This window comes from Aplysia californica, unplaced genomic scaffold, assembly GCF_000002075.1.
Source record: "Aplysia californica isolate F4 #8 unplaced genomic scaffold, AplCal3.0 scaffold00021, whole genome shotgun sequence".
In the NCBI taxonomy this organism is placed as follows: Eukaryota; Metazoa; Mollusca; class Gastropoda; order Aplysiida; family Aplysiidae; genus Aplysia; species Aplysia californica.
The window spans coordinates 678,138-692,448 of NW_004797291.1; the positions used below are offsets into that span (position 1 = coordinate 678,138).

General features: G+C 37.8%; 1 protein-coding gene across 3 annotated transcripts in view; it reads left to right on the forward strand.

The window, feature by feature from the left end:
- The window catches only part of LOC101851385 (serine/threonine-protein phosphatase 4 regulatory subunit 4), a gene marked incomplete at its 5' end in the record, with an annotated part of 64,507 nt that extends 50,465 nt beyond the window's left edge, over positions 1 to 14,042 (forward strand). Inside the window, 6 exon segments of one of the 3 annotated variants that reach the window (XM_013087429.2) lie at positions 2,780 to 2,899; positions 6,068 to 6,139; positions 9,153 to 9,276; positions 10,216 to 10,316; positions 10,975 to 11,044; positions 12,096 to 14,042. In XM_013087429.2, coding sequence (XP_012942883.2) covers positions 2,780 to 2,899; positions 6,068 to 6,139; positions 9,153 to 9,276; positions 10,216 to 10,316; positions 10,975 to 11,044; positions 12,096 to 12,120 — 512 coding nt within the window. 3 annotated transcript variants of the gene reach the window in all.
- Between the last annotated feature and the right edge of the window lie 269 nt (positions 14,043 to 14,311).

The following is a 14,311-nucleotide window of genomic DNA, read 5'->3' on the forward strand; positions in this document are numbered from 1 at the left end:
AATTTGGTTGTCTACAAAGATGCTACGGCTATTTAACTTTTCGAATCGAGCTGAACTACGCGGGTCTCCATTTTGTTTTGCCCGGAAATTCTCGCGCTACTCCTCTCTCTCTTTCTCTCTCTCTCTCCACTGCCCACAGACAAAATTGTACGCTTTTAGTAGGCTACAGTTGTAATGGAACGTTTGTTCACGGCACAGAATTCTACAATTTTTCTGTTATCACAGTGTAGAATTCTGTGGTTTAGGGTGAACGCAAAATTTGGTGAACGCGCACCGGGTGAGAATAGCCACAAGACTCACCTGCACTATTCTCACTCCGGGTGAGAATAGAGGTGGCCTTTATTAAATTGAGAAGCACGTACAGATAGTAACAGTACTGATGGGTATGCCTCTTCTGCTACGGATCACTGGCAGAACACAAATTGCCCCTCCTAGCTAGGTTGATTCTGTTCTTTTTTTTTCATCCTGACAAAACCCAACTTATTTATTGTTTGTAAGTTAAGGCAGCTTCTTTTACTTTGTTATTCACTTTCCTGCGACAGACCGACCGAAATCATCCCAATCCCCATCCACTACGCTCCTTTTCCCACACCTACTCCTGGAAGGTACTGTATGCGTGGGGTGCCAGAGTTTGTGTGTGATTGCTTTAGCTGTGTATGACTGAGCTGCGGTACACAGGTGTGTGCCTGTATTACTCAGTACTTGATATCGAACTTAGTGGGATGTGCTCATGATGCAGTTTATCAAAGTTGAAAGTGACACTTTGCTGGTGATTGAGGTTAAAATTCCTTTTAAAGAATAATTTCCTTAATAATTTTGATATCAAATAACACCACTTGGCATGGGATAAGGATTTCTCATTTGTGGTCATATAAATGCCATCTTATGGGCCATTAAGTTATCCAATCATTCCCCGTTTCATTTTTGTTCTATTTTTGTGTGTTTTTGGAGGGTAGCCCTCTCAGAAGTTTTTAGGGTAGAAGAGGTACTAATGGTTGGAATCTGTCATGTACCGGAATTCTTATTGGATGTTTTTCCTTTAGTATAACTACATCATGTGCACTCTTCTATTGGAAATTTTGTAGACTTGCCACATAAACAGTTTTTTCAGCTATTTGCTATGTTGGTTGCTCGCTATTCTGTAAGAATATAAGATATGTCCATGTGAATGGAGTTTTTTTCCCCATTTGTGTGTGAGCTGTTTTATTATTCATTTCTTAATTTTATTTGTATTTTTTGGGTATACTGTTAATGACAAATGTATTGCATTTTTTACAAATTGTGATTTAATAATTTTGTTTCTCAACTGGAGTGTGCCAATTAACCAAAGATTGTCCACTTTTCCTTCATGAATGCAGATGTCCAGTCTTTCTCTGCTGGCCCTTAATGTTTTTCATCATATGTATTGACTGTAGTCCCATTTACTTTTGTTGGAAATTCTGCAGCTGTTCCATCATTTGAAATTGTTATCTGTTTATGGATTCAGCACTCTAGTATGCTCCATAACTAAATATTTGTTACAGGTGGCTCTTCTCAAAGTGCCACCGTCCATGAATTATCCAGTCCATTCTTTGGTTTTGCAGTTTGTGTGAATTGTGTGTTGAATGTACAAACTATCAACACTGACATGGGCCTATGATGCTGCCCCCCACACACCTTATATAATAGCTGAAAAAACAAAGTATTACAAAACTAGAATGGAAAAAATCAAATTTCTTAATCAAAAAGAAAGTTTTGAGAAAGAATGAAAGATCTTAGCTGAAATTTTGGACCCTATTTTGAGTTTGTTTGAGGCACAGAAACTATTGTTACAAACGTTTTGTGTCTGCTAGTCTGTTGGGGTTAGTATTTCTATACCCAACAACATTGTTTACAAATTATTATGTTCATGATTACCTCTGTTCAGAACAAAAACTTTTGAAATATTCTCATGTTTCTCTGTCATGTTGGCCGATGTCTGTGAGGTAGTGGTTAGGCACTTTGCTATCACCTGCTGAGGAAATGAGTTTGATTCCCAAGTAGGGAGAATTTTTTATTTTCTCCATCTTTCTATTGGGATTTTGTATCCCTCTCCGCTTGGTTTGGCCCTGAAATGTAGGATCCAAGCAGCCCGCCTCCTATTAGGTCTTAAAAAATGTGTCGACGAGGGTTTAAAATATCAGCAGTTGCAATTATTACTCAGTCATGTTGTGCTTTGCTTGCCATATCATGTATTAAATTTTTTCCCCTTTGCTTTTATGTAGAGCGAGCGCTATGGCAGTCGAAAATATCCATATTTTTTAATGCGTGTGTGTCAGGAGTGCTGTGATTTTTTAATAGTTTATTGAAGCTACAAGGCCAGTCCATTGTGTGTGGTGTTTCTTGTCATATATTGTTTGTGACTGAAGAAATGGAGGAAGGGCAAATGTAAGTCTGTTCTGCTTATTGCACATGGAGGTTTCTGGCAGAACAAGATTTATAGTAAACTATAAAGTGCTAGTGTTTTGTCCTTGGTTCACTCTGAGAATCCATCGCTTTTACTTGCTGAAGGTGTGCTTGGTGGTTTGGAGGTAAAGGGCTTGCCTCTCAAGCAGGAGAGCCTGATTTGGACCCAGGCTGATGCAGCATTTATAGTTTCAAGTCTTATATGGTACAAATAATACATTCAGGTTAATTTCACCCACGGATTCATTTCTTTCCAAAAGAGGTTACTACAGAGGGAAGCCTTCTTCTCAAGACGCCACCACTGCTGTCTTTTGTTGATATAGAGCAGTTTACCCTAACTGTTGTTTTATTGCAGCTTCTAGCAACAGCCTGAACTCCCCGTGCGAGGACAACCACGTGAAGGAGCGTTCCGTGTGTCTGATCAAGTCTAAGTCCACCACCAATATCCCCTCTGTGTCCCATATCCCCAGGCTGGGTAAGCCCGAGTGAGACCTGGCATGTCTCAGCATGAGGAGCATTGTACTCAACACTGTGAACTGCCTCCACACCCCCCCCCCCCACCCCACTCCACTCAACCTCCCTCCCCCTTCAGCTCAGCATGGTTTATGGTGTGAGTGTTAACCTGCCTTCCGTCCTGCAATTGGTTTGGTTGTGGGGTCACCGATAGACCCCTGTATTGGTGGAATGTCAGACAGTGCACACAGACGTACATGTGGCATAATTACTGTAGTTTGTCATGTGTTGGGGTTGGGTTGTTTTTTTTTGGGGGGGGGGGGTCATCTCTGTATCTCTGTTCTTAATTCTGGACCAAGTGCTGCTCCTTTAAGATAACTTAATTGTGCCATTAAAAAAAGAGTTTGTTTTAGAATTAGTACATTTCCTATCAAAGGGGCTGTCTTGATTGGCTGACCCGAATATTCCAGTTGAACTAGGCAATAACATCCCCCCCCCCCCCCCCAGGAATTTCAGTATTATAACCAGTAAGACACAATTTTAGCCTCTTCTCTTTGTACGCGGTAGACTGCTCATTATTGGATATCTTTCTGACCGATGTGAGCTGACTTTTGTCGATGGTGGATCCTGCGTTTTTACAGCTGTTCTGACATACTAGAACATATGCATCCTAATGTTTCTGATAATCCCTTACACCATCACCTGTGTGCATGTTTAGTGGTATACTCTCATGTCCTAAAGTCTGCCTTTTACTTTTCTTGACATACTGACCGGTTTGCCCTTTTTTTTTTTCTCAAGTTCTATCTTCAGTATTCTAATTATTTCTTTGGCAAGAGGGGGAAAAAACTCAAAATATTTTCCATCTTGTTGTGGCTATTGCTGTTTTTCACATTCTTAAGAAAATGTCACATTTCTCAAGCATATGTTTCTGCTTTTCTCACCACAAAAGAAAATAGCCACTCCTTTGAAAGCTCTTTTTGAGCAATCTCAGTTATGGTTAAAAAGACGATACATGAAATTCAGTTTGAGTGCAGAAAAAAGTAAGGTTTGCAATGTCATTTTGATGTTTGATTATTGCTGTCTCAGTAACAGCTCTACGACGTCTTCCTGAAGGATAATTGTCTAATAATGCAGCTGAAAACGTTTTACTTCATTTCTCAGATAGTTGGTTTTTTTGTAACACTCTTTATTAATACTCTTTTATTTTTGAAGATAGTCCACTGCCTACAGCTCATACTAAATGTGCAACAATATAGACGTCATCTTCAGCATTTTTGAGAACATTTTCTGTAGTAGGATAGAGAAGGGAACTATTTAGTAATGTACCGGTTTTGATAGCTCTGAAGTACAAAGTCTCGAATACGTCAGATATGTTTTCCTGCATTGCCCAATGACTTACATATAAATTTGAATCAAGGAGTTTGAGCTCTTAAACTCCTCAAGGATTCTTGTTTTATACTACGGGTTCTTTAAGTTTTTTAGTTGGGTTTTTTGTTTTTGGAAAGAAATATGGTTTTTTAAATTCAGCACCAGGAGTTGGACTGTTCCCTTTATTGTACCCCACTTTTCCCTTTCTGTTGCATCATGCATACCTTCACTGTTCTGTTGGGCTTTAGGTTGATGCTGTGGTGTGGTTTGCTCCTTCTTCTTTTACTCCAGCATTGCAGCTGTCCTAATCTGTTCCGAGTGACATGTGGTTGTTAATAAATCAGATTGACTTAAGCTACAATTAAAAGATAATGAGATTCCAGTTGGGCTTTTATTCAACCGCGGAGAAAAATGCTCTCATGCATTCCACAGGGCTTAATCTTGGTCAGCCAAATCAGAGTTTCTCAGTCTTTTGCCTGGGTGCATGCTCTCGTTCTCAAAGAGTAGCTGGTCTCTGAACTGGAAAATAAATCTCAGCATTTATGTGGAGAACCAAAAAATTTACAGCAAACTTTCTGGGGTTTATTTTCTCTCTTTTGACGTTTTCAGCATAGAAATATTGTGAACCAAGACATTCGGAAGCATGTGCTGTTTGTGCACATTTTCTTTCAGTCAGATGACTTGTATCTCAGTACCCATTGAGTTTCATTCCACCCTGGGGTTTTTGTTTTCTATTTCTTGACTACTTTGTTTTTGTGTGTAAAAATAAATGTGTAAACAATACTCTCTGCCTTGCATAATATTGTCATGTAATTAATACTTATGTATTGCTCCCAACAGTGTGTGCACTTTGTGTGAATTATTTCTATATTGAATATGCTTTGTATATCAACAGATATGCTGCACTTTTTCTTCTTTAACCAGAAAAGAAAAGAGAAAGTTTGGTCTCTTTGCTTTTTATTTCATCTTATAAATATATATTGATTGTCTGCTTGATCGAAATGCACATCTGTCTCTTGAAAAGTATTAAATTTTGTTCATTTTAGGTGTTAAATTGGAATTAGAATAAGGCTTTCAAAAACTTTACTTTCAAGATATTTATTGGATAGAGTTGTTGGGATTTTTTTCTTCTCTCAAACCATCTATTTGTTGATGGTCAGTTTCCTTGAATTAAAAAGAAAAACGTCGACTCAGTAATGGTCATATTGCTGAGGAAAGAGAGAAATGACAGGAATAGAGAGGGAAAACTCTGAGAAATGAATGACTTTCCTCACTGCAGGGTGCTGTGCTGTCTGAACAGTTGACTAGTGATACTGATTAATGTCTGTTCGTATCATACTGGCCTGCAATGTGGGCAAGCCAGGTTCGAACCCCAAAATAGACATTCTTGTGGTTGGATTGTATAGGGAGTTTTCATTGTTTTTCTTCTTCGTGGTCAGGTCCTATCCAAGATGTGCTTTTAATTTCTTTGAAGTGGGATATAAAGTCTGTACTTTTCCATACCGTGCCATGCAATATTGTACTATTCCATACCATAGTAAGTCTTGAACTCTGTAACTTTCTTGATTAGATTAAGCATAAGAAAGAAGCTGTGTGGGTGTATGGCGGTGCTGCAGTGTGATCAGCTCCTTTTTTCCAAACATCTATCGTCATTATATCTCCTATTTTTTCTTTCTATATTATAGTATAGTAACACTTCTAATGTTCAGCACTTTCATGAAAGTGCCGTAAAACTCATATTAAAACTAAACATGAGAGAGAAACTGTGTTCAACAGAAGTGTGTTCTATGCCTCATGACGCCATCCATGTATTCTGTCCCAGAACCCCGCCCCAGTACTCCGCCCAAGAAAGAGCCAGCCAGAAGGATCCCGGTTCTTGTAGCCAACAAGACAGGTTGGCAAAGCAATGTTTTTTCGGTGCTTGTTTCAGCCACGGCATGATGTTTCCTTGACTGATGCCTGGCTTGCAGGTTACAGCATCCCCCCCACTGAACTGCTTGTATTATTTTCTAGTTGTTGTAATTTTTGTTGCTGTTTTTTTCCTGATTTGCGATATATTTATATAATGATTACAGTTTGTTGCATGTTATTTCTGTCTCGGGGTTCTTTTTGTTGTTGTTGTTTTTTTTAAATTGAAGATGAATATGTTTACCTCTCATAGGGGCCAGTTAGTTTTTTGGACAATATTCAAGTATGCAGTATTTGGTTCACTAGATCCTCCACTGCCAGGCCTGTTGTACGCTGTAGGATCCTTGTAAAAATCTTGAATCCTCCCTACCCTCCAAAAAAATATATAATTATTATGAACGTCTGCACAACAAGAACAAAATTCAGTTCAATGACAAATCAACAAAACCCAAATTAAGAAGGCAGATCGCTTTGACTCTGTCTCTTTGGGTCAATTCTGAGGAAGTAGTCTACATTGTAGCAGACTACCTGAGATATTCATTAAAATGTTGTCCCCTCTTGGGACCTCTATCTCACACATTTATAAGCAAAGGGAGCAGGCTTACCATGACACAGCAGAAGCTTGTAGTCTGGAACAGTCCAAGAAAGGGTTAAGTTGTGGAGAATATTACAAAGGCAGAAGTGTTTGGGTTTTCCAGAATTTAGCACAAATTGTTGCTTGTGGTCCCAAGTAATGCATTTTGATAAGCATTGATGTTTGTGCCATTCTTCACAAATGTTGTCTGTGCCTTGCTCCTGTCTTCCTTTGGAATCTGAATTCGTTTTTCCTTCATGCGCTGATGAACAACACTTGTAAGTTATCAAGCATGTAAATACTTTTCTAGTATGGTATGTGAAATGTCTTGCCCGTTTACACAAACATGAACTTTGTGCTTTCACATTAATGAATGTTCCCCCTTTATTGCAACAAAGGACATTTTGGGATCATATTGCTTGTGAATTGTCTGACAGAGCATGAAATATTTTCTCAGTTCGCTCCACAGTTTGTGAACTTCCCTGAGTTTTTGGGATATTTAATGCATCTGTGTTTTCTGTCATTGCTTAATGGTGTGTTGATTTCATGTTTCACACAGTTTATGAGCATAAATGTATCACACTGCTTTTTCTCAGCATATAATGTACACTTTATTTTTCTTGTTGTTGCATGTTGTTTATTTACAATTGATTATGCTCTATTTTAGTTATTTTTTTCCAGAATTCAATTTTCAGAAGCATTCATTTTTGCCCATTCTGCTATCTCCTAATTGCAGCCAGTCTTTCTTTTCTTTTTCTGTCTTTTTAAATTTCTCTTGGTCTTTCTTGTCTTTTTTTAAGATTGTGTGTATGTGTGTGTGTACATATATTTTTTGTTTGTGTATGTTGCTTTTAAAAAAAATTCCCCTCCCTCCCCCGCCCCACATTCTCAAAAAATATCTTGTTGCCAAAAAAAAAAAATTGCAATCTTATCATAAATGGTGTGGATTTTAAACACATATATTAACTGTGGAATCAAGAAGTATAGGCTCTGTGTATTAAATTCATCTTATTGTTATATCACGTAGTATGGGATATGTTATGTGTATGCATGTAATCTGTTGTATAGATTGTGTGTCGTATTTCTGCTTCACCAAATACCCGTCAATCATTATGTAATGGTATATCACAATGGACACAGTTTAAAAATATACTATTTTTGTTTGATTATCACAGACAGCAAAGTCTTGACATTTGAGTTATTGCTTTTAACGTTCCATCTCTTTAAGTTAACTGGACTTTATTTATTTTCACAACAATGAGGATAAAGCAGTTTTTCACCACAATTCTCTGTAGTTTTCTAGCTGTTAAAAGGATGCCAATGCTAACGAAATGTGAAAAAGTATGCAGTTTGATTCTAAAAATGTTTTTTCAAGGCCTGTTTATTATAAGAAATAAAACAGCTTCCATTATTATGCATTCATCATCAGAAATTATTCTTGATGTGTATATTCTTTATATGTTTAGTGATGGGTGGATCAAGTGTTAAGTGAAGCACTGGTTGATCAGAGATGACTTACGAATTCAGAATCGGTTGTTGCCAAATGTAGTTCATCTTTCCCTGGTCTTTCAAAACCACTTTTAGTCGTTTTAGACAGTATTGTTGGTGTCTCCATACTATTATTGAGAAACATGTTTTCACGGCTCAGCACACTTCCCTTTTTCATCCTGGTCTGTACTTTCGGTGAACAGATGGCTTGAAATCATCACATGTAGAGGACATAAAGAAGAGTTTTAAAGGCTAGAGCGAGACAGAGGTTGTGCAGTGACTTCAGGGAAGATAATCAGGTGTTTTTTAAGAGGAAGGTGGTTAATATTTTTTTAAACTTTTAACTGAATAATGTATTTAACAGCTGACTATTTATAGTCGTTGAATGGGCCATTTTTAGCACATTTTTACACTGCAAGTGGTTAGAGGGCGCTTCTGGTCTGTCCTACATGTTTCCAATTCTGTCTGTCTGTCTGTCTGTCTGTCTGTCTGTCTGTCTGTCTGTCTGTCTGTCTGTCAGTCAGTCTGCTTACCTTGCTTTTCGTAAGCACTTAACCCTTTGAACCCGCAGGCCTAGGCAATATTTTGCTGTATACAGTAAAGCCGGTCCACCGTGTAGTCCTTTCAAAGTACTTTCTTTATTTCTTTTTCATCGTCTTACAATATTTCCACATTGGAATAAGGTCAACAAGGGAATGAACAGATGTGTTTATTTCTCCATGTTCTTCCCCTCTGTCTTTTTGTGTATGTGCCCCCAAAACACTGTGAACTTTGATGACATTTGTGAAAAATGTCCAGGGATAGAGATTTGAGAAATTTCAAGATTTAGGGTTCAAAGGGTTAATGGCCATCATTGTTGCATTGTGCTTCTCTTTTCTCAAACAAATAGACATGCCGTTTTTTCCACATTCTAAACAAGAACTTTCTTCCTCACCAGCGTCGTCGCCATCTTTGACCGGCAACCTGTCCAACAAGAAGTCCATCTCCCCGACCCCAACCCGTAAAGGTTCCACCAACATTCCAGCCAGCTCCGGTGCAGCAAACACACTGGCCAACAGCAGGTGAGGCAGACAGTCCTTGGCTTAAAATATCAATGATTAGAAAAGCTGAGAACAAATCAATAATTCGTCAGCTGTTCGGATATACGAAGCTCAAAATTTACCAAAATGTTTGTATGATTATTTCTCAATCTGTAGTATCAGTTCAATATAGATCTACTTGTGGAATATTTGATTGAAATTAAAATTTTAAATGTTGCAGAAAGCAAGAAAAAATATATGATGAAGGTACAATTTGTAAAACAACTGAAATAGTTTTTCTCTCTCCACAAAAATTGTCCTTTCTGATTTCATTTGAACAGCTTGCCATTGAAGTGTGTGCCCTGAATAAGAAGTATCCCCCTTCAATGAAAGACTCACACTTGTTCACAGTGGCTCCCTTGTTCAGCCAAATCATTTCAAATATAACCTCCCTCCTCCACCCCCTCCCCCTTCTGTCCCCCTTGAGTTATTATGCATAGTAGAATTGTAAATGGGCTGATTCATCGATGTCATGCTCGTGACTGTGCCTGAACTGAAACAGGGAACTGCTGCTTTTTCATTCCTAAACCTTACAATGGTCATTTTTCCTCTACTTCTTTTGTATGTTTGTCACACTCTTGTGACCCGCTATTTCCGAGGTGCCTTGATAGTCGAAGCAGACTTTGTCCTGTTGAAGCTAGAAAGGTGAGCAGAGTAAGCCTGATTCCCTGTATGGACTTCTCTGTTGACATCCACCCCTTGGCGCTCATATGATCTTATGCTGGTGTGAGCGCCGTAAAAACTCTACTAAAAAAAACTAAATGACAGCAATTGTGTCAGTGCGCGTCTTTATTTTAACTCCAACAAAATCTAACGCCTATTTGGTATGATGGTTGGGTACCCTTCTTAAGTTAAGGACTCACCATCGTACATTGTCAAGTTTGGCGCAGAGCCGCTTTATGGAATTGCGTAAGCTTTCAGGGGTCGCTGGTCTCTCCACAGAAGAGGTTCTGCCAGCAATGCAGTGTCCTCCACTCAAGCCAGACGAGGATCCATCGGCAGTGCCAACAGCACAAGCAGTGGTGAGTTTTGTCAAGTTAACCTCTGCTGGTTAATGTATCTGATTAACTGGTAAACATTTTATGCCCACATTGGCGCAACTAATTAGACAATTTACTAGGTAAGCTGCTCTGACCCTGACTGCCTAGACCGACCCATGCAGAGTGGGAATCAGAACCCCCCCCCCAATTTTTTTTTTTAAAAATTAAAAAGTTATGCCAACAAAATTTTTTTTGTAGAACTGGGAAGCAGCTTTTGTCATTTTGTTCAAAACCAGCACAGTCTGTCAAATCCGTTTTTGTTTCACCTCTCCAAACAATGACAAATAAGATCTGAAATCAACCAAAAGTGGAAGATTATACATTATATTTTAACATACATGAATATTTAATGCATCTGTATTATATGTGTATGTTTGTGTGTATGTAGGTGTTGCGGAGTACAAAATGTCAGTTAGAATTGGATTGTGCTCAAGTCTGGGAAAGTAATAGTTTTTGAAAAATATTTGTGCAAAAATCTGCAAAAAACCTGTCTTGAAAATTGAATGTCCTGACTGCATCTTGAGTTTTAATTTCTTCCCGAGATCTTTAGTAATAGGTTTCCGAACTAAAATTACCATTGATATGTTGAGGCATCTCTGATACATCAGAGGAAAATAATGGAAGGTTTGTATTTTTCCAGACACGTCGGTGAAGGTAAAGTCCTCCTCTACACCCACACGATCCGGGAATACTACTCAGGCTGCAGGGAGGTGAGAAATGGGAGCTATTTCTTGAGAGTGAAAGAGCATGTCTCTCTGTGCACGAGGGAGGGAGAGAGAGGGAAAGAGAGAGAGAGAGAGAAGGAGAAAGAGAGTGAGAGAGAGTATGTCGCGGGTGAGAGGATGTTAGGTCCGACATCTTTGTGACCATTGTTGTGTTAGTGTGCTTCTATTTACTCAAACAAACACAAGGGTTGCCCTCCACCTTCCCCCAGATATTTGCATCTCAGTTTGTTGTATATATTTTATTTATCACATCTTATCATATAGATGATAAAAGTGGCAATACGATTTATTGTGTTTATTTAAATAGAAATATAATTTAGAGTAAGAGGTGTTGATTTTCTGAATCTATCTTGAAGTCTGTAATTCAGGATTTTTAAAAATTGTCTGGATTTTGCCATTTTGTACTTTATATAAAAATTATGATCCTTGGATTTGAGTTCCTGCATGTGCATTTCGATGAGGTCGAAAAGTTCACGCTTTTCATAGCCAATTGGCACCTCTGTATACCCGTTATGTTTGCTTTGTTTTGTGTATTTATTAAACCAGTCATTACTCTAGTTATAGTTTATTGGGCTGTTTTTTCCCCTCTTTGGGTGTTTTTTTTTCAAAACAGAAATACAGTTTAGTGTATTTATCAAGGGACAGATTTGTATATATGAAAACAAATGTGCAATTTGCTATATTCATCAAGATAGAATGATAGTTTATCATATGTGAGGCGTGCTGACAAAATGAGTCATTTCTCACAATCCACAAATGGAGATATTTAGCCAAAAATCCACACTTGAGTCAAATTCCTAAGTTTGCTGTTGATACAATATTCATAAAGTATTTAATGTCTTTTGTTATTTCATACGTACAAATTGTAAAAACTTAACCTAGGAGCATGATGTATCTATTTCCACAGGGCTCAAATCCGAGAAGTTACTCATTTAGTCAGCACACTTCACATATAATATATTGTAGCAAAAGAATAGTTTAGTTTATTCATCATTGAATGCATGATTACCGTCTCTTTCTCTGTCTCTTTACCCAGGTCCTTGAAAAAACCTGCCAAGTAGAAGCTACTACGAGCCGGAGCAAACACACTCCCAACAGCTGGCATGAGTGTTTTTGCCTAATAAGATTCTGTCCTTGAAAAGCAAGATGCAGCAGTGATATTGAGAGTATGCATGCATGTATTTAAAAAATTAAACAAATTGATGCAAACCAACATTTGTGGAATGAGCTCTGTAAAGTTGGGAAGGACTTTTCTCTTCATACTCAAGAGAAAAGTGGGAAGGGAAGATTAGAGGAGTTGGAGGAAAGAGGCACTTTCTGCTTGCTTGGGGTTTAAAAGTTGTATTTTGATCATTTTACATGTTATTTTATTGTGAAAATAAATTTAGAGCTCAAAAGAAGTATTTGTGCAAAGATGCCCTTTTATTTACTATTTGAAGACATGAAGGGATTAATGCAGGATTTCTTTTGTATTTGGTTTTTTATCTCAGAACTTTTGCAAGTATGTTAAAATTTAAACTACCAGCTAACATTTACTTTAAAGAGGCATTTTTGACAATAGTTATATGAGGAGCTGTTAGCTTTCCTAAAGTGTATCCGCAGTGCTCCCTTTCTCAAAATAATCTTTCAACAACTTGTTCTAAATAGTTTGAATTGCCACATTGTGACTTTTAACATCAAGGGAGGTGGAAATATTAGAGTAGATGGTGCCATTTGGTATCAATCTGCACAAGATGGAAGTTGTTTATGGGATAGCGCAGCTATGAAAGATAATCAAGTGTAAGATTTTGTCCCCAACGCATCGGAGGATATAAAATTTTATCTCTAATTATGAAGAAGAAGCCAGTTGTCTTTATTGTGGTGCCTGAGGTGAAATGTAAAGATAAAATAGGGTTAAACATATTATTGTAAGCTAGAAACTTTACGGAGCCAATCAGCGTGTTTACAGTTTTTAGGAAGGAGAGGAGTGGGGTTCATAAGTCATTCATATTTGTTACTACATCCTTTGTTCACAGGGGGGAGAGTGTTACATACAATGTTTCCCCGTGTCTTTTGCTCAAAGTTAGCCCAATGCATTCTCAGTGCTGTGGAGAAGCATGTATGAGGCTTTTCCAATATTTTGCATGTACTGAATAAAAGTGAATATTTGGAATGTGTTTGTGTACAAGATTGTAGATAAAACAGTGATATAATTGTAGTATAGAAAAAAACAACCGAACCCAAACATTTTGACAGCACCCCAGCTTTCACTTAGATGAAGAAATTCTGCAAACAAACAAAATCTGCGCTTCCTGAGGAGTGGAGCCTGCAATCCTTATGGCAAAAATAAGTGTGCACATAATGCAAAAGATCATGTGGTGGTGAGAATGGAGCTTCTTGTCACCCCATTTATGAGACGGTAACATTTAGCGATAGCGCACCCTGGAAAAGTGTTCCAAAACTTGCCATGGTAGGATGGTCAGAGATACCACGGCTGTTGTTTGTGTTTTTGCTTGACTGTGATGTATCTTGCTGAATGTTAAATGATTTATTATAATTATCATCTCCCAACTGTAAATGCAATACTGGTTTTTTGTTTTGTTTTTTTGAGTTGTTGTCCTTGAAATGATTTAAAGTAATATCGCTGCTTCATGTGTTACTAAAATAGACATTACCTCATATTTGATCATGACTCTTAAAGTATAGCAATCTCACAAATGCGAAATTTATGAGACGAATGTAGATGTTTTTCAGATTACATGTGGCAGAGACTATTTAGGTAAGGTCTTGACAAGTATGTGGCGATTCTCAGTTTAGGAAAGGGAAGCAGCAAATGTCCTTAAAAAGAAAAAGAAAACCCCCCAGCAAAGTCTAGATTTTCATTGATAGAGTCTTTTGACAAGGACAATTCACTGGTAATTTGGAAAATGTGAAATCTATATGAATAGTCTGCTGTTCTTTTGGAAAGCCAATGCAATAACAGCAGTCTCTATTGTTATTTTTTTCCTTCTTGACAATTATGTCGAAGCTCATTACTGGTTTAATGCTGCTGGCTTTTTGGTGAGATTTGTCTAGCTGCTTATCATAATTTTCAGTTTGAAACAAACTTTAGATGTAATTTGAGCTGTATGTTGCCGTAAGAATCTAGCGCATATAAGTAGAATGAAGGTGTACATTTCAGTCTATGTGCGAAGATATTCTCTTTTCAATGTTCTTTTGTTGTGATAAACTGCATCAACAAGGTTGATTATTTGTTAAATTAGGAACATTACA